Genomic DNA, 22036 nt, shown 5'->3' with positions numbered 1-22036 from the left:
AAATTATTAATTTTCAACCTTCATTTTATTTATAAAATAACTTATAATTTACTTTAAAAATATATTTATTTTTTTTTCTTCCCAATGCTTTTGTTATTATCTAGCATAAATTATGCAGTAATTGCACAATAGCAAGCTTGCACTTCTAAGTTCTAAATATTCCAAGATAACTTATTTTTAAGTAAAATGAAATTGATAGATAAATACATTGCGTATTTAAATGGATATCTAAGTATGTCAGTAGTGTGTTGTATGATTTCCTTTATTTTATTTTATGAACATTTTTGCTAAATTGTACATGGATACACACAAGATCACACACAATCAACATGTAAACATAATTTTAGTTATTTTATCATTTTTATGTCATATAATCATTATCACGTCTAAGATTACCAGAAATAATAAGGGATTCTAAAATTAAAAAATCTAGTCTAAAATGGATTCGAACAAATGCATCTGCAGTAAGTTATCAACGGTTAAGAAATATTCTAAACAGATATTACATTGTAATCACCTTAAACTATTAAAAAAATTCTAGACCGGGGAATTCATGCAGAAAGAAGTTTATTTCTTTCGATTGTCTCAAAAGTTTCCCGGATTCAAAGCAGAAAGTAGATGACTTCCTCAGTGAGTCATGAATTACTAGAAGGAACAGAACGTCTATAACATGTCAAGGAAATTATCGGATGATGTCATTCGATCATCACAGATCATATTGCAGAGTGTGCAAACTATAAAATTTATGCCATTAGACGTTTCTGATCATAGAAGCTGCCATCTAAAGGCTTCCTCCTCTCAGTGCAAGCACAAGATGAAGCACGGAGCCTCCCTCGATATTGTATCCACGAGCGGTCTTGTCATCCGCAAGCTGCTTGCCAGCATAAATGAGCCTGCAGCCATAGGACAGTTCAAGAGAAATTTGACATCATGACTTTGCAGTGGAGCCCATAAAGTGTAGATAACTGCAAAAGTGAACCACTAGAACCAGGTGTTTTATACTCAACAAGCATCTTTCATGGTGTATGCACAGAATTCAAAACAAGATGACAGTGTAAAAGGGAAACCCTCGGCTACCTTTGCTGCACAGGTGGAATTCCTTCTTTTTCTTCAACACGTTCTTTAATCCGATCAATGGTATCAGTTGGTTCGATATCAATCTCAATTTCCTTACCAGTGAGAGTCTTGACCTTGATCATAGTTCCTCCCCTAAGCCTCAAAACCAAATGAAGAGTCGATTCCTTCTGGATGTTATAATCTGCAAGAGTTCGACCATCTTCAAGCTGTTTGCCGGCAAAAATCAATCTCTGCTGATCAGGAGGTATTCTTTCCTTGTCCTGTAAAGTAGAAATAGGTGTATCCACAAACATTTCATAACAGGACAAATAGCGAAACGAGCGAAACGATTAAAAGAAAAACAGTGCCTAGTAACACAAACACACTCAAGAAGAAAGTAAATAAAACACAAGATGGAGGCATTGTCGACAATATCGTCATCATTAGATTGTATAATAAAATAAGGGTGATCATCATCATTTTTACAAGCATTTAATATGAGATAATCCAGTACGCTAAGTTAAACCAAAGCATCTCATAAACCACGTTAACCAGACTTGAAAGTCGTTGAATACAAGTATGTATCCGAGATACATGTTCCCGTTTTCAAAAGTTTTTTGGAGGATCATACCCCTTAAATGTTCAAATATGTGTTGGACAGACACTTTAAAGAAAAAGAATGAGTTTGGATAATACTATAAATGACAATTCGATATAACCTGATATATAACTAATGATAATTTTTCAGTTTTTCTAGGAAAATTTCAAATCAAAGCTTCTTAATATGTAAATTTGGTGATAACTTTTCAAACTTAAAACAACAAAGAATCGTTTACCAACACTGTTAAATAGCAGAAAAGCTATGAACAAAGCCAAAAAGGCTAAAATATTACACAATGTTTCGACGTTGGGTTGGGTTGAGTGATCATGGCAAGTTTTTTGGCATTGAATATCAAACTATCTCTAATCCTAAAATAAATTTGAGTAATGCTTTTTTCTTACAAAATAAAGTTCAGAATTCGAAGTATTTCCATTCCTATAAAATTTGAATTCAGACTTAGAAGCATCTAATCAATTTAGCCAACTTTGAACCAAACAAATACAACAACAACAACAACAAAACATAATTTGATATAACCCAATCGATTTTCTTTTTCCTTTTAGCTTTTCTTTTCGTTTTCTGTACTTTTCTCCTCAACCAAACAGAAAAGGTCAACTAAGAATTCTAGAAGTATAATATTTGAATGAAATTAAAAAGAAAAAAAAACTAAGGAAACACCTTAAAACCTAGCAAACAGTTCCCCTTCAAATAATTAGAGTTTTTTCCATAATCGGTTAGTTATTTTTCTCATCAACCAAACACGAAATCAACTACGAGAACAATAACAATACTGATTCCTTAAAAAAAATATAAACCAAGATCAAAAGCGTAGAAAAACGAAAAACAAAAGAAGAAAAACCTGAATCTTCGCCTTGACATTATCAATGGTGTCGGAGCTCTCAACCTCGATAGTAATAGTCTTCCCTGTAAGCGTTTTCACAAAGATCTGCATGTCTTTACTACACAAAACTATTTTTCCTTCAAATAAATTATTAGGCAAACAATGGCTTTACGCTGAGAAGCAAATTTTGGAAGGGAAAGGAATATTTGAGTGTATAAATTAAATATATTCGTTTTGTGGTAATGAGAAAACGAGCGGCGAATGGGAATCTCCAAAATCCGTGTTCTGCTAAAGTCGGATTTTGCTTAGTGGTGGCTGGTGGGGACCTTCACGCTGCTTTTGGAATTTTGGATTTGAAGAGCTTCAGGGGAAACAATTTCTTCCATCGTTTCAACTAGTTAAATATATCTATCTTTTGAACACTCGAGGATAGATCTCTCCTTTAGTATAGGATTTATAAACTAACTATTAATTTTAATGTCACATCTATAATCAAAATGATTATTTATAAGCTGATAACGTAAATGAATATAAATAATTGTTTACCAGTAGGTTTAAATTTTACAAATCTATTCATTTATGCTAACAGTCTTGTGAAAGAGTTATTATTAGTTAGTATTTATCGATACATAATATTTGTCTCTATTGATCAATCGATTTGTAGATACCCATTTTTTGATTAGGATTAAAATATATATTATATTTATTATTATATATTATAGTATGATTATTATTATTATTAGTATTATTTTATAATATTTGCAGGTCCAATTACAAATACCAAGACGTCCAACACCAGTGAAGTAAACCCAAGCATCCCAAATGATAACCCAGTAACTTTAGGGTTTTTGAAACCCTAATCCCCTAAACCAAAGCCGTCGGCAGCCTAACGGTTTAGCTTCCCCAGCCACGTCAGATCCTTCACCGAGCCAACAGCTACCGTACACCAGCTCATCTCGAGCCAATAGCCGTCGCACGCCACCAGTTGTAAGTCGAAGCCATCGTCGGGATATCAAGCTGAGATATCCCGAGCTATCACCATCGATAAACCTGCACAAATCTACCAAGTCAACGACAACCCATGTCAAAACAACACCTAATCCCAACTAAACACATCAAAATCTCACCAAACGCATAGAAAATAAGCATGCAATGACAAGAGGATTTGGTATTGAGAAGAGAAATAAAAAGGAAGAAGAAAACGCATAATAAGGGGGAACATACAAAAAAAACACTCATCAAGGAGGGAAAAAACGAAAAACAAGAAGCAAAGGGGGAAAAGACTTACAGTGGAGGTTCAAAGCCCTCGGGAAGCTTTAAAGCCAGTGGTAGAAGCGCGAAAGTTGTTGCATTCTTCATTTCTTTCGAAGGTAATCCCTTAGATATACGATTTTTGGTTAAGTTTTAGACTAAGGGGAGGCTAGATTCGTGTTAAGGGTAAGGAAAGGAAATTTTTGGTGTCTTTAAAGCCAGTGGTAGAAACGCGAAAGTTGTTGCATTCTTCATTTCTTTCGAAGGTAATCCTTTGTTTTATGAAATGAGAGCAAATGATGGAAATGGGAAAATAAAGCTAGAGTGTGGGGGCTTTATTTCATGCTGAAAACGACGTAGTTTAGTTCCCTCTATTCCCGTGTTTTTGTTAATTTCGGAATAATTTCAATTTAGGCCTTTAACATTTGTAAAACTAGTATTTCGATCACCAATGAAACTTTAAATTCCTTTTATTTTGAGTACTTAGTTTATTCTATATTATAATTATGTCCATATTTCATTTTTAATGTTTTTATTTTATTTATGTTTGGGTCATTGTATTTTAGTTTATTCACATTTAAGCAGCATAAATTATTACGTTTTCATTTTAATCATTTTTTGTTGTATATTTTTGTTGAGTTTCTATTTAGGGTATGATATTTTAATTGTTCATATTTTAATCCTTTATAATATTTTGGATTTATTATCATTCTATTATAATTATTATATAATATTTGGAAATTGGGTATGTTTTTTATATGTTCAATGTTATTATCATTATATTTAGAGTTTTTATTATGAATAGTTATTTCCACTCATCACATTTGTAGATAGATATTTTGAATTTGAATTTGTACCTCATTTTATTTTCAATTAAATAAAAGGATCATATTTCATAATTTTTTTTATAAACATTTTATCCTATAAATAAATAAAGTAGTTAAAACTTGTCGGCACTGGCCTATAATCCCTTTTACTTTTTTTTTCAACTTTCGTGGACATAGATTACATTTTCAAAGTAAAATCTTGAATAATATGTAATTGTGGGTTCCATATACTATTTGTGTTTTGTTTGCATCTTAGTGTTTTATTGTTTAATATTTTCAACCTTTTATTTTTCATGATTGTTATCGTTTAGTTTTCCAACGTAATACTATTATTATTTAGTTTTTTAATGACCTAGTATGCTTAGTTTCATTTGTTTACATTCCAGTCTCCAATGATTCTATGTTTATATATTAGTCCTTGACTTACATATATATATTTTTGTACATGTGCATTTTACTACATGCATATCATAGTTTTTTTTATTATTTTATTGTACAATAATGTATTTTATATATCATATTACTTATATGTATTTCAGTATATTATTAGCGTTTAATTTATTTTGTTTGATCTTACTTAACGATTTTTTAAAATGTCATATTGTCAACATCTCTTGTACTTAATGTTAATATTTTTAAATATCTCTTATTTAACGATTTAATATGTTTTATATAGCAATTTATTTTGTTTTACGCGAATGTCCTTTTTTCAATTTATATTTGTTTCGCATATTTATTGATGAGGAAATATTTTTTACAAATAAGAAATAGTCAAGTTAGCTTTTTCGGTGAAGGATTGTTAATTTCGAGGTTTTTATTCTAGTAAAATTTTCCTAATAATATAAATAATTCAAAGTAACTCATTAGGTGGATCATATCTTAACTTTATATTCAACTCATAAATTCCATTATTTACGACGATAGGTAAGCTACACAGTACCAATTTTGGACGCTATGGGGGTGTTAATCCTTTCCCACGTGTAACGGACTCCCGAACCCTTTAAAATGAACCTCTGATAAACGCATACCAACTTTTGTTTTAAAAAATAATTTTTTCTTAAAATTATTTTAAAAAATGTTTTTTTTGTATTTGACCTACCTAATCCAAAGGTCGATGACGACTCTTTCCAATTTAATCCAAATTAATCATTTTCCAAAATTAAAGTCGATACCATTTTTTAAAACAATTAAACGATTGTCTCCGCCGAAAAACGGTTACGATAGGATTGTCATAAAAAGATTTCAATAAAGACTCATATGTACCGATGTTTCTATTGGTACTCCTCCAACTTAGCTTTACATTTTAAGAGGCATTATGCCTTTTGGAAGAAAAAAAAATTATCCCCTCACTTTGCCTCTACACTAAACGTTTTATAGAGGTCCTTGGTTTATGAATTTTGCTTAGGTTCATAATCTGAACGTATTATTATAAATTATGTAATATTTAGGTCAGGTGGAGTTATTTCAACGTGTGTGTATATAAATATTGCAGAGTATTTTCAACGCTTTAGTGGGATGTTTGAGCAATGACAACATCTTGATACTTTGTAAAAATCAAGGATAGACTCCTATAACTTTAGTGGACGTATCATGGCTCTTTTTGGTAAATGAAGAGATTGTGATATAATCTCTATGGCTAGGGTGAGACAAAAACATCTATGTGTATTTGGTCATAGATGAAACAACTCGACACTTCGAAAGAGTTCAATTGATGAGCAAAGGCATCTTTGTCTTGGTTGAAGTAATGAGAGTATTTTGATTTTCTCTTACTAAGACAAAGGCATCTTAATGTTTATAATAACAATGGAGGGATTCCTATTAATGAAGTCGAGACATCTCAATTATCTTGGATCGATGGAAACATTATAGTATAATATCTTTAGTTAAGGTGGGACGGAGACATCTATACATTTTCGATCGGAGATAATACAATTCGACATCATCAAAGAAGTCTGATTGATGGGTGCATGTATCTTTATCTTGATAGAAGTAGCGAGATGTTCTTTATCCCCTTGTTATATATATACACTCATAATAATAACAAAGAGATTCTTATTGATGGAGCTGAGACATCATAGCACTCTTTAAAGTTTAAAAATTTATTTAAATTATAACAGTTAGGGTGAGATAATTTTTCCCAATAAAGTACTGTGAAATTGCAAAGACATCTCGAGGTTTTTGAGTTTATATATCTTTATGTTATGTGAACTCCAATGAAGAAACTCTTATTGTTCGAACAAAGTTGTCTCTACTCTTTCGGTCAATATTAAGAATTGAATAAAAGAATCCTTCTAATATAAAAGGAATGGAAATATCCCAATGCCCTCCTCAATCGATAAAGAAGACAACCCAATCCTAGTGACGTTTGAAAGAATGTAAATTATTATAAATTTATATAATTTCTTATACGTTAATAAGATATTTTACTAAAATTTTGATATATTTATGAAATTATTTTCTTTGTTATTTGATTTTTCATATTTTGTTTTTCTTTGAAATTTTTTTAAGAAATTTAATACTTAAATCTTAAATTAATTTATTTAGAAATTAAATCATTATATACATCAATGTTTAAAAAATTATTTTGAATTTACGAAGTATAATGAGAAGATATATTATAGTATTACTAATATTTTTTAGAAGCAAGCAATTTTATTTTAAAAGATAAAATATTCAGAGTTATAATAAAGGTTTATAACTATAATTATAAACTAAATACATACTTAAGATATTTTTCTATAATCATTGACAAAAGAAAGTTACTATTTAAGATTATTCAATGATTGTACAAGAAAAGTAAAAAAAAACATAATAAAAAATCTCGAACAAAAAATAAATACGAATAGATCTGATCTCATCGGCAAATAATTCGTAAAAAAATTATCAAACTACTGAAACACCACCAATAAACTGCAAATTAAAGTCGAGCAATTGAGAGAACTACCCACGAACATAAATTGCATATCCAAATTTAATTTGATAGTCTAAAGTAAGGAAGATCAACATAATAATAAATAAGAGTCATATTGATCAATTGTGGCATGTCACATATAATCCTAAGAAAAAAAAAGATAAACGAAAATGACGACTAAACGACAAAAAACGTATCAAAAAGGTAAAAAAAATATCACAAAAAAATATGCTTTAAAGATAACATTATTAAAAAATTTAAAAGAATAAATGATAATAAATATATAATATAAGAAAAATAAAAAAAATATTGATAACTATCAGCATTAAGACTTATATCGTTGCTTGCTAATCAAAAAAGAAAAGCAAGCAAGCCCTAAAGATTTTAGATTGGGTAGAACATAAAGGTCTGGTCATCATAAAATGTTTCCACGGTATTTAAAACTGTATGGTGGATCTTTAATGTTTACAGCTTCCTTTGCCTAAATGTGCAATGATATGAAGATGAATAAAATTAAATGTATTTTTGGAATATCTATTTAAAATAATTAACAATTAACCATCCTTGAATTGCATTTCAAGGAAAATATTTCTATTCTTATATACACTAATTATTTATATATTTAATCATTAGCGATTTTAATAATATTTAATTACTTTTTGTTTTTATATTTAAGTTATTTTTTAATAAATATTTAAAAATAATAATATATTTAATAATAATTTATATACTATACAATGTACAGATTAGTTACATGTATAATTAAAAATAATGTATTAAGATTCTAAAAATATATAAGATTTAATCACGTCAAAATTTTTTGTTTTAAATATTCAAAATGAATATTTCTTTCACTTAAGTATTAATTCATATAAGTACGAATCAAATGATCTCAATGATTAAAGAGTTTTTCACTATTAAATGTTTGAAAGTCTTTAGAATAGATATTACTACTTAAAATTACCCTAGATCAATAAAAAAAATAGTAATTGTTTATAATTAGGAGATTTTGGAGCAGTAACTTTCGATTCACCTTGAGCTTTAAGTTTTGGTTGTAGATTTCCTCTTAATATGACATCGCAAGAATGAGCTCCCATCAAGGACGCCATTCTTATTTCGTAGATGCTCGAGCCATTGCCTAGACAGAGTTCTCGTAAGTCCATCCGCTTATTGTTCTGTAGAGGAATCATATTGGACCTTCAACTCATTCTCTTGTATCTGTTGTTGTACAAAGTGATAGTTTAAAGCTAAGTGTTTCATTCTTGAGTGAAAGACAGGACTGACGCTCAAGTATGTCTCGCCAAAGATGTCACATAGTAAGTTTGGCGATTTCTCAATTGGAATATGCAATTCTTGCAACAAGTTGATGAGCTATTTGATTTATGCTGCAGTGTTAGCTAGAGATCGATACTCTGCTTCGATTGAGCTCTTTGCGATAGTTCTTTGCTTTGTTGACTTCCAAAAGATTGGGTTGCCACCTAGATATACCACATAACCACTTGTAGAGGTTCTATCTTCTATGTTACCTCCCCAGTCGACATCACTAAATGTATTAGCTAGAGATCCATGATCTATTATACCTTTGAGAAGAATACGTTTTGTCATTGCCAAATGACTAGCCTTTGGATCATGCATGTATTGTGTTAATCTATTTACTGAATATGCAATGTCCGATCTTGTTAAAACTACATATTGCAGGGATCCTAAGAGTTGCTGAAACGTATTGGCATTTGTCTCGCCTGAACCGTCTGTGGCTTTGATCATTAGGGTCGTAGATGTTGGTGTAGACGTAGGTTTGGCTCCCTCCATGTGAAACCGCTCAAGTATGTCAAGTATATATTTGTGTTGAAGAGGAAGGAGATCGATATTAGTTTGTATTACTTCTATTCTCAAGAAGTAACTTAAGCTTCCAAAATCTTTTAGAGAGAACTTTTTCAATAATTCTTCAATAAATTGTTGAGTTAATCCTTGTTATTCCATGTAATTGTTAGATCATCAACGAAAGCTAAGAAGTAAATTATATTACCTCTTTAAGTGTACACAAAAAGTGATGCATCAGCCGAAATGTTTTGGAAGCCGTAATCAATGACAAACTTAGTTAGTTCTTTGTACCAAGCCCTATGAGTTTATTTTAGCCCATAGATCGTTTTTTTTTTAATTTGCACACAATCTCTTTTGTCTTTGTCAATGGACCCCCTTGGTTCAGCCATGTAGACCCTTAGAGGAAGGCATTGTTGACATCAAGGTGAGTGAGATCCCATTTATTAGAGACCGCAATTGCTAGAACTGCTCGTATAGTAGATGGTTTAATGACTGGACTGTACGTAACCTTAATGTTAATTTTCGGACGTTGATGAAACCCCTTAGCAACTAATCTTGCTTTGATTCTCTCTATTGAACCATTAGGATTTTTTTTTTTAATTCGGAACACCCATTTGTTGCCTACAATATTATGTTTGGGGTTTTGTAACTCCTTTTCTGGTCTTGTTTTCATTGGGTGGATGTTTGAGGTTGGGATAGAATCGGACGTGGACGTAGATTTTTAAGCTTTGAGTTTGACTTTGAGTTTTTCATCTTGAAAAGGTTTAGTCCAATGATAACACAAACAACCAAAGATTTTTAAGCTTTTATAATTTGTTTCTCGTTGGAATATTAGTTCAAATGGAATTTTATTTTGTAAAACAAGTGTAGTTATCATATTAATTAAATAGATCGATGTTTGAAAGGTAAAAACCCAAAAATTATCAAACATATAAACATCATGTAATACGGTTAAACATGTCTCAACTATATGTCTATATTTTCTCTATGAAATTCTATTATGTTCTGAGGTGTGAGGCGGGCTCGTTAGATGTGTAATCCATGTTCGTTAAAAAACTTTGTAAGTCCCATGTGTTCACCCCATTGTCAGTAAAAATTATAAGAATTTTATTTTCTATAAGATTTTCAATTTTAGCCTTAAATATTAAAAAAATTGTTTGAACTTCATATTTATGTTTTAGTGGATAGAGTCATGTAAGACGAGAGAAATGGTCTACAAAAATTATATAATAATGATGATTTTCAAGAGAATTATTTTTTTGGGCTCCCCAAATGTCACTAAAAAGTAGGGGCATGAAGACTATTGGGAAGATGTAAATTTTTTGGAGATAAAATAATTTTGATGGAACCTATTTTCGGATGGGAATTTCTTTACCATTTGCCTTGATTAGCTCATCGTTGCCCCCGTAATCGTCGTAGGCATCCAAGGTTGCTATGTCGTTGGTCACATGTGTAGAGGCATCACTGTCAATGACCCAACGCTGCCGTTTTCGGGGCTTTTTGAACCATATTTTATGTTGCCTGCTCTTGCTGATTTTGGCATCATGACCATATTTACCACAAAGTTGAGAGGTTGAATGTTGTGGACCTTGAGCAGAATTTTCGGCTATAGTTTGGTTCTTTTCGATTTCTGAAATTAGGATCGAAATTGTTATCACGGTAATTTCCATTGTTTGGTGGTCGTGAAATATGACTGCCTCTTCCTCGTTGTACATAATTCACACTAAGAGGTGTAACGAACCCTTTTTCTTGTCGTTTTAATTCTTTCTAGGTGAGTGTTGTTTCCCTTGCTTTCAACGCAGTGACAATATCATTCAATTTAGGATTAATTTCGCTGAAGATGTAAATCACCAATTCATCATTAGGGATCAGGGCTTGGGCTAGGGCAAGTTCATCGACCAAGGACTTGGCACTTTAAAGGAATTCAACAACAGGTTTGTTTCCTTGCGTCAACATCGTCAAGGATCTTTTGAGTGCTATCACTCTCGATTTTGTTTTGCTAGAAAAGACAACAATCAACTTGTTCATCGCTTCCATGGACGTGACATACATAGCTATCACCAGTACAACAGTTTCTAAAAGAAAGGAGGCTATCGCTTGGACAATCAGTTTGTCCTGTCGTTCCCAAAGATGATACTTAGGATTCTTAACTTTTTTAGATTCACGAGCATCATTCTTTTCTGTTGAGACTATATTTTTGTGTGGATAGGGGTATCACCTGTGATATAGCCGATTAAATCTAAACCAATGAGAAGTGATTCAATTTGGTGAAACGAGGAAAGAAATTTCATATTTATGAGTTTGAGTGGGAGCTGAGTTTGGGTGAGTTGGATGACAGTAACCATGGATAGAGATAGGATCGAGTTTGCATTGGTGCTTAATGACTTACTGATACCATGTAAAAATTGATTGTGTTGTCATTATTCACAAGGATAGGTTTATGTACACCTTAGATGTAAGATGGTAATCAAATTACAATTAGAGATAGGATCGAGTTTGCATTGGAGCAGCAACTTTCGGTTGACCTTGAACATTAAGTTTTGGCTGTAGACTTCCTCTTAACATATTATGTCCTTTGTTTTCCCCTTTTCTTGAATTTTTAATAAGAATCTCTTTTCTTATGACATGTTTTTTCTATGCTCTCGTGATAAATGTTTTCTCTGCGCTTGTGACACGTTCAGGGACGGAACCATAATTAGATATTAAACTTTGTAAGAAAATCTCTTCTTGTTCCTCAATCTTCGGAGATTGCGGCCTTGTATTATTGTAAGTTCTCTGTTCCGAACATTTCCTGAAAGTCGACGACAAGTTTTAAATCTTAATGCGGGCATTTCATATCTCAGTTTTTCAGTCTTTTTCACCACAAAAGGGCTATGGGATTCGAACCCAATTTTGCCAAAACTTTGTAAGAAACATACAATGTTTTATTAGGTATTTAAACTTATAATTCAGAAGACAATGTCTAATTTGTTTAATATTTAAACTTATAATGACCTAAATTGTTATTAGACATAAAATTGAGAACATTGGATTATCATTCTTTATTTCGACCCCTACTTGATTAAATATTTAATAAATTCTTTTATTTTTTTAATTTGAATACTTATTTTTACATAAAGTATAATATTATTTGATCAAAATATACCAAACACAATTTTTTTACAGGGGTCGGGGCCCTTTGGGCCCCAAGAGAGCTCTTCCCCTAAGCATGTTCGTTATGACTTTTGGTACATTTTTCATATACCTTTGCGGTTGTTTTAGTACTCGTGCAAAACTTTCACGGCGTTTGTTTTATGATTGGCTTGTCAGTGGTCATATATAGTTAGATCTCATCTTTGATAAAATGTTGTTTGGTGATATAGTTAATCAGAATAGTGTAGTGAAACAATCTGCCATATAGATTGATTCGGTTACCACTCCTTTATTACTTCGTAAAGTGTCTTGTTTGACAGAAAGTTACTAAATTATTTTGGTGTTCGACATTACTCTCAAGGAGATTTCATTTTTCTACGTATATTTGAGTTTAATATTTTTATTTTTGTATGAATTATTTTATTTGTTCTCGTTTCATTCGGGTGTATTGTAATTTTAATTATTTTAATTATTAAATTCTAGTTACCATTATTCAAAAAGATATATTCAAAATAAATACGTGCTAATTTTGAATACGTTGACAATAACCCAAAACTAAATATTAAATAAAGAAGATGGAAGGGTGCATCATTTAACTACTTTGAAAATGCTCCTGGGTAGGTGAATGAAGCAACGATATTAAACTCGAATTTTAATTGACAAATCACCAGTCGTTCATCTCCCTTCAACTAACGCCTCAAATATTTTTAATAAAGTCAAAAATGCTTTGCACAACTTTAATACACGTAGTCATATCAAAACCTACTCCATTTAATACATACTATTATTTTGAGGTTTTATTACGTTTTTTTAAATTGATTAATAAATTAATTATAATATTAAATGCAACATTGGATAGTTTTATTGATAGTTTTTGATGTACTGAATGCAAATATTATATGTATAGTAATATTAAAAATATTATTATGTTACTCAATAACGAAGATGATAAATTAAATAAATTGTCATTTCATGCAAAATTGATAATATTTTTAAATTACATAAGCTGACCAAAAATATTATTGGTTTTTTTTAAATTTTAGCAAATATGATTGTTAAACATAAAGATAATAAAAAAAAGATAATCAGCAATCAAATGGATTATTGTTTTATAATATAAAAAAAATCAAATTACTTACGTTGACTAAAATTATTATTATTATTTTAGAATTTTTATGAGTTTTGCTAAAATTATTTATGTATTAGATACCCGTTGTCCACTTGTGTTTCCAAATGATTAATGTGGATACTTAATTATTTGCATGCTTTCTCTTCTCCTTTCCCACTCTCCACCCTACCTTAATAAATACATTGAAATGTTATTAGTTGATCGGTGTGGGTCTTTGTTGAATTTATATCCGGAAATGTTATTTCTACATAAATAAAATTTAGAATTTTTTTATTAATATTATTTATCAAGACACTTAATTTGATGAAATTAACGTAATTTCTTCATGCACCAACACAGTCAGTTGGGAGGAGAGTGTCGAAGTCTCATTCCATGGTTTTATCTCGATTCATCTTAACTAATGAACCAACTACGATGTTTCCATGAAACAACTTACGGATCAATTTTATAAGTGAGAACTCTTGTCTTTTATATGAAAGTCTTCACAGCCTCCATTGAGTTCGTGCTATTTGATTCGACGAGCACCTGTCTGATTCAATTTTATTATTATTTCTTATAATATATGCAAATTCTATTAAATTTATATTTAGTTAAATATATTAATTAATTATGTTTATCTTACTAAACTATCATGTTATGACTATAGGCCGTTGTATTAACACATTAGAATGTTACATCAAGAATGTAACAATTAAAGAGGATTGTTTGATGAGTGAAAATATATTATTGATATTAACAGTAGAAAATGATAAAACTTTTACTGTAAAAAGAAGAAAATCATCACAGTCGTCAATTTCCACTCATCTAATCATCTTAAAAAAATAAAATTAAAAGTTTTACATTAGGTGTAGGTGGAATTTTACACATTAAGAAGCAAGATTCGTTCTTATTGTATAGAACTTTTATACTTTTATATCTTTTTAAGATTATTTGATGATTTGAAATATACAGATAATATTAATAATAGAAAATAAAAAGATGTTCACTAAAAAAATGAGATTATCTTAACCGTTTATCTTCATTCATTTAACGATATTTAAAAAGTAAAAAAAAAAAACAAGTTTTGCTCTAGAAGTAAGTGTATTATTACTCTAATACTAAATATCTAAAATAATTATGAATAATCACACTTTTTAAAAAAAGGAGAAATCAATTTACATAAAAATAATATATTTTCTATTAATTCATGAAACAGACACTGAAATTTATTTATAAAAAAACATTTTTCAAAAATTATATTCAATAAAAAAAATGCACCTGAAATATTCATAATTTAAATGTATTACCATCTATACGGTAACATATATAGTGACCTTGTCATTCTTCAGAGAAATTATTAATTACATAATTGTATCTATAAATACCTATTAATAACCACCTAAATAGATAAGCAAAGCAATGAATGAAACAAATAAATTAGGACAAGTAATTTAATCAATTGATATATTTTTTAAAAATCAAAATTTAATTTAATTTAATAGTGATTAAATACACAAATTATGACCCTTTATTTATTTATTTATATTAAATAACGTAACTATAATACTCTCTATAACACCTATAAATGGCTCACATATCTCTGTATATTTAATGTCACATTACTCCAAGAGAAAGCAAAAAAGAAAACTCTGTTTTCTGTCTCAAGAAAGCTAGACTAGGAAGAAGCTCTTTGGCTATGGTTGCCGACGTTAGCTCATCGCACAGAGTTTTAAGTGGGTTCAAGGATGATCTAACGCTGGGGAATGAATCCGTTGGAGCGAAATCAACGGCTTTGATTACTAGAGACTTGCTTGGCGCCGGAGGTGGTGGCTCCGCCTTGATCGAATGCCATATATGATTTTCCCCACTCATGGTTTCAATTTCGTCAGTGGAAGTTTCGTTTTAATTATCTTTGTTATATGATTCTTCATCAGTTGAATTCAGTTATGAATGTTCTATAATTTTTTTACAATAATTTTTTATTTGGTAGGAGGTTTTTCTACTATCATCCCTTTTGGGAATGTAATATATGTTTGTTTGGATTAGTTCTCTGTTCTTGTTAAATTCTTTTGTTTGGGTCCTGAGAAAGTGATGAAGCAATTGGGAGATTAAATCAATCAACACAATTTGGTTGCCTCATTAATTTACTTTCTTCCAACTGAAATAAGCCATTTATTCATAATCAGATTCTAAATAAATATTAGATGCAAAATATATAACTCATTCACTTTTTTAACATTTTATTTCCTTGTAGAAATTGATTTTAATGACCAATCAATAGCATTAAAATCTGCATTTAATTACCTTCAAATCAATCTACTCTTTAATGGTCTGCAACTTCAAATGTCGCCTGCTATGGTTTACTTTTATTAATTACTATAGCGTCTCTTTGAATCATGGCATTAATTGCAATGTATTTTCTTTAACATTTTCGCATACCCAATTCTTTATGTATTTTTGTTGATTTTATTAGATTAAATGTTGTAATTAATGTACGAGTCATTTATTATTTTGTAAATTGGTTGCAGTCTGGTAAAGTGTACTTGCAAAGATGCAATTCTACAAACTCTTCTTCATCATCGTCTGATGGGACTAAGCACCAAACTAATCAAACAATGGCAAAGCTTCAAGATTTGAATTTCCCGGCAACGCCATTGCCTTCTTCTAAACCTTTGCTAAACCTATTTGATGAGAGCAGCTTGGAATTGAAATTAGTCTCTTCACCGTCGTCGAGCAATTACCAGAGCGTGTGCACCCTAGACAAAGTAAAATTTGCGCTCGAGAGATTTGAGAAAGAGCCGGTAAAGAAGCGAACATCAATGTCGTCGTTGTGGAAATCACCTTTATCGCCTTCGTATTCTTCGTCGTCATCTTCGATCAAATATTCACTAGAGGGTGACCTGGGTGAAGAGAAGCTCGTGTCGCCGGTCGCGGCTGGCTGCCCAGCTTGCTTATCCTATGTGTTGATAATGAAACATAACCCTAAATGTCCTAGGTGCAATACCCTTGTTCCCATTATGCCAGCTGCTAAGAAGCCTCGCATTGATCTCAATATATCGATGTGAGTGACTTGAATATTCGATGCTCAATTATAATTTTGTAAATGATAGATGAATTACATATCTTAGCAAAATTCGGGCATATGTATATTGAATGGAGAAGACCGTAAAAGAAAAAAAATTGGATTGTTGGTTTTTATTGGTTTTATTTTATTTATTTATAATTTTAAATAAAATAAATATTTATTTTTTTGAATTTATCCTTACGTAACAAGATTCAGAATTCAGACTATAGAATTAGTATTCACTCTTAAATGGCAAAATTTGAGTCATACAATGAATTTCTAAACATTCCACTTCAAATGGAGTGAGGGATGGACTTTTTTTATTAATGGATATAGAGTGATTATGGTAATCGTTTATTTTATTTCCTTCCCACATTATATGATTTAATTATTTTTATTTTTATATAAATATAACTATGAAATGAATTAAATTTAAAAATACACGAATTCATTAAATGATTTTAGTAATAAAAGTGAATGTTCTCTCTAAAAAAAGCTGGGTTTAAGCAAGCAGGTGTATGTTGTCGATAGACGAAATAAAAAATTATGAACATATATTATCTTATAATCACCTCAAACTATTTGAAAATTTATTTAAAAAAACCCTAAGTTTAACACTAATTTCATTTTTATCCGATGCTTTTTTTATCAAGTTAAATAATGCAAGTTAGCTTAAAACTTAATTTACCCATCGATTCTTAATTTCCATCTCATTGTGTCATTAGATTATGTTTCTAACTAACTTCTATTGCATTGTTTTATTGAAATAAAAAATAAAAACTTATTGATAAGGAACAAACTTAATTATAAATGGTCCATGTTAGGTGTACTTGTTTTGTCACCGTATATTATATGAATTAATTATAATAAATTTCAATATCAAGGAAGCCTAAATAAACTTTACGAACCCTACACTTGAAGGAGGCTGCATCACCTTACTCTTCAAATAAGCTTTCTTCATTTAAAGACAATAATTAAGTTGGCAATTCCAATGGTTTGCTTAGAAACACGGTTGTGTCATATAAATGTTTGAAAACTGCATCAAACTACGCTTCGTCAAAGGAGGAGAGCTTTATTAGGGTAATTAGAGGCCATTTACTAGCCCAATTCATTACGCAAGTTCTGTTGTACGGGCGGTTAAAAAACGGCGTGATCGGTTAAATAAGTGACAAGTTAAAATTTAGACCGGTTATGTTATATCATTTAACCGAAAATATTATCAAGTACAGTAAAATATTAGGTAGCGCTTATATATGTAGCGCTTATATAATAAAATAGGCATTTAACCGGAAATATTATCAAGTACAATAACATATTAGATAGCTCTTATATAATGTAATAGGCAGCACTTATATTGACATATTTTTGAAGTAAACCGGTATATTTATACCGGTAACATTGCAAATTAACTTATTACATTATAATTATCGGTTTCGATGTTTTTTGGATCGATACAATTTTAAATGTATCGACATTTTATGCTTGCACCTCGTTGGGCATTCATATTTCATTCTGAAAAAAAGTATCGACACAAACTAAAAAAGTGTCGATACATTATTTAGACATATTTTCTCATAAAACCGGTATATTTATACCGGGTACATTGTAAATTTACCTATCACATTGTAATTTTCGTTTCGATGTTTTTGGGATCGATACTTTTAATAAATGTATCGACACTCTATGCGTGCACCCCGTTTGGCATTCATTATTGACTAAATGTATCGACACAAATTTAACAAGTGTCGATACTTTATGCTGACCTATTTTCTCATAAAACCGGTATATTATATCGGTTACATTGTAAATTTACCTATTACATTATAATTATCAGTTTTCGATATTTTTGTGATCGATACTTTTAATAAATGTATCGATACTTTATATATGCACCTCGTTTGGGCATTCATTCTGGACAATAAATATCGACACAAATTCCACAAGTGTCGATACATTATGTTGACTTGTTTTCTAATTAACCGGTATATTTATAACGGTTACATTGTTAAATTTACCTATTACATTATAATTATTGGTTTTGAAGTTTTTTGTGTCGATACATTTTTTTGGGTCGATACTTGTAGAAAATGTATCGACACATATTTAGGTAGTTATTATACATATCTAAATATGTACTGCTAATTTAATGTTGTACCCACCCTTTATCTACCACTACCAATACCACACCCTATTGAAAGTAGCACGACTGAAACATGTTCAATGAACCTTTACTTACATCTCCATCAACTCCGAGACCACTGAACTTGCACAACAAAATTTTTGCCATGGATCATACTGATGTAGACAATGTTAAGCCAACCGAGGAATGCCATGAAGTACATAATGTTGATGAATCTGACAGATTGGTTGGTCAGCTCTTCTGTTCACGTGATCAAGCTTAGTACTTTTACAATGGATTCGCACGAGAACATGGGTTTAGTGCACGTAAGGGAACAACACGGCTTAACATGGAAGGGAATGTGAAGACACAAGAATTTTGTTGTTCTAAATAAGGGTTTTGAGTATCAAAAGTCAATATTGTTGATCGTCAACGTGCTCATACGCCAGTCACAAGAACAGGATGTAAGGCTAGAGTCGTAGTTTCAACAACAAATACAAATGATCAGTGGGTTATAAGTAAGTCTTATCAGAAACATAATCATGCATTGTGCACACCTGCTATGACACCATTTATGCGTTCTAATATAGCTGTAAGTAAGGTTGATATCGATGAGGCAACAACATTGAAAGAGGTCGGTGTTGGCACGTCACAAGTAATGAACTATTTAACGCAACAGGCAGGGGGCTATCATAATGTTAGATTTACACATAAAGACCTCTACAATGCACTTCAAAGAGGTAAAACAAAGGAAATCGTCGATGGGGATGTGAATGCGCTTATTGCCTACTTTGATTATAAGAAACATGATGATCCTGGGTTTTTTATGACATACTCGGTAAGACGAATCAGGGGCATTGCATAATCTTATTGGTCGGATTCTACATCGAGATCGGATTACACATGCTTCGGTGATGTAATTGCGTTCGACACAACGTACAAAGATAATTTGTATGGTCGACTAATTATGCCTATTGTCAGTGTCAATCATCACCATAACACAATTATGTTTGTCACTGCCATAATCGCTGACGAGACGTCTCAATCTTTCAAGTGGGTGCTACAGAATATTTTAGAAGCCATGATGAATAAATCACCTATTTCAGTTGTCACCGATGGGGATAGGGCAATGCAGAGGGCTATCAAATCTGTTATCCCTTATGCTAAAGTTTCAGAATTCAACATCGAAAAGCATCCACGGGTGATTGAGAAGGGAAATACTCGACACTTATGGGCACAAGCATATCTAACCGGTCATTTCTTTGCCAATATTCGCTCAACACAAAGGTGTGAGTCTATGAATGCTTCACTAGCGATTGCACTGAAACACAAGATATACTTAGATGTTGTTTGTGCAATTGAAGATGGAATTAGTAGAATGTGTATGAACAACGAGAAAGAGGATTACTTAAGTTCCCATACGAAGCTCTTCCAGATCACAAAACTGGTCGACCTTAAAAGCAATGCTACTGAGATTTTTACCGCGAATCTTTCGTGCATTCCAAGATGAACTTCTGGGAGACATTGTACTGGATTGAGAGAGATTCAGTCCTTATCAGATGAATGTCACATATTTTTTCAGAATTCAACATCGAAAAGCATCCACGGGGATTGAGAAGGGAAATACTCGACACTTATGGGCACAAGCATATCTAACCGGTCATTTCTTTGCCAATATTCGCTCAACACAAAGGTGTGAGTCTATGAATGCTTCACTAGCGATTGCACTGAAACACAAGAAGATATACTTAGATGTTGTTTGTGCAATTGAAGATGGAATTAGTAGAATGTGTATGAACGAGTTGAAAGAGGATTACTTAAGTTCCCATACGAAGCTCTTCCAGATCACAAAACTGGTCGACCTTAAAAGCAATGCTACTGAGATTTTTACCCGCGAATCTTTTCGTGCATTCCAAGATGAACTTCTGCGGGAGACATTGTACTGGATTGAGGAAGAGATTCAGTCCTTATCAGATGAATGTCAACATTATATTTTGTCAAAGTACAAAGAAAAAAATAGGACATTTGAAATTAGTTTTGATTCTCGTACGAAAACCCTAATTTGCTACTGCAAAAAATTCGAGACCGTTGGACTTCCGTGTCGCCATCAACTTCACATTTTGAAGCACTTGGATTACACATATTTGCCCGGGACTTTGATTCAAAGTAGGTGGACTAAGGATACGAAGGCTTCTGCACCCAGTTATGTTGACTTGAATGTGTCTCCAGAAGTGATGCAAATGGCAAGGTTCGCTGCTCTACGTTCAACGTCAATTTAGGTTATGCTACATTGCATCAAATATAGATGTGTCTTTCAAACCGCAAGAGATGAGATGAAAAGACTAATAGAAGAATTAGAAAAATCATTTGTTTTGAATGATTCAGTAAACCAGAGCATTGTAGTAAACAACGTTCGTGATCTTCAACGAAAACAACGCAAGTGAAAAGAAGTATCGAAGAACAAGGTCGAGAAGAAAATTAGGCGATGTGGGTACTGCAACGGTGAGGGACATAACAAACTAACATGTCCTCAAGTCAAGCTCAGTTTGAATACAAGCACACAGCCTACATCAACTGATTTTTTAGAAGACGGAATGGAATGAACATTCAGTCCCACACTTGATGACAACGATCTTCATATATCATAAATATCAACATGACTGCTATTGTGTATAAGAAACATGTACAACAACCAATTGCTAACTTTTCTCATCTCATACATAATTACATCACATACAAAATTATAAATCGTATGTAACTTATACAAAATTAACCCTTTATTAACAAAATTTACTCTCTTAGTCTATTTTGATTGTGGCTTACGACACCGTTTAATATTTCATCCGTATCACATAAATGCCAAACAATATGTAGACTATAGTCTCCCACAATCATGGTCGTAATCAGTTATGTAACTGGGATTATCCAGGTTAATCATGTTGACAGCATAACCAATAAAACCTGGGGGGTCTAAATGAAGGATAGTTGTGTGATATACGTTCACGTTCGAGACCAAGTAGTTAGATGCGTGCATTAGCCTATATCCTCGAGGCAGAGCACAAGAAATCTGGCACTTAAAGATTTACCAAGAGCGGTAGCTTTTGCTCTACATAAAGACCGAACCTAAAATCAACTTTGCAATTATGCCTATCATACTGAAGAGAACCTGCTGAAAAATAGGATTTTCACATAACTGTAAGCATTTTAATCCATAAACCCAACTCCTCACATGATTGACATCTCTGTTGCATAATTTTCTATATGAGGGGTTGGGTTTAGGGATTAAAATGCTTGCAGTTGTGTGC

General features: G+C 31.5%; 2 protein-coding genes across 2 annotated transcripts; one reads left to right on the top strand and one right to left on the bottom strand.

The window, feature by feature from the left end:
- Positions 1 to 631: 631 nt before the first annotated feature.
- On the bottom strand, positions 632 to 2666 carry LOC120128755 (ubiquitin-NEDD8-like protein RUB2). The gene is made up of 3 exons (XM_039146387.1): positions 2517 to 2666; positions 1078 to 1337; positions 632 to 893 (listed from the first exon to the last, which is right to left on the bottom strand). The coding sequence occupies exons 1-3, from the start codon at positions 2607 to 2609 to the stop codon at positions 782 to 784; spliced, it is 465 nt and encodes a 154-aa protein (XP_039002318.1). The 5' UTR covers positions 2610 to 2666; the 3' UTR covers positions 632 to 781.
- Positions 2667 to 15244: 12578 nt separating this feature from the next.
- On the top strand, positions 15245 to 16698 carry LOC120128858. Its single transcript, XM_039146476.1, has 2 exons — positions 15245 to 15371; positions 16003 to 16698. The coding sequence occupies exons 1-2, from the start codon at positions 15245 to 15247 to the stop codon at positions 16611 to 16613; spliced, it is 738 nt and encodes a 245-aa protein (XP_039002407.1). The 3' UTR covers positions 16614 to 16698.
- The last annotated feature ends 5338 nt before the right edge of the window (positions 16699 to 22036 follow it).

Source organism: Hibiscus syriacus, unplaced genomic scaffold, assembly GCF_006381635.1.
Source record: "Hibiscus syriacus cultivar Baekdansim isolate YM2019G1 unplaced genomic scaffold, ASM638163v2 tig00110482_pilon, whole genome shotgun sequence".
NCBI lineage: Eukaryota > Viridiplantae > Streptophyta > Magnoliopsida > Malvales > Malvaceae > Hibiscus > Hibiscus syriacus.
This window is presented reverse-complemented; position numbering and strand designations above follow the sequence as displayed.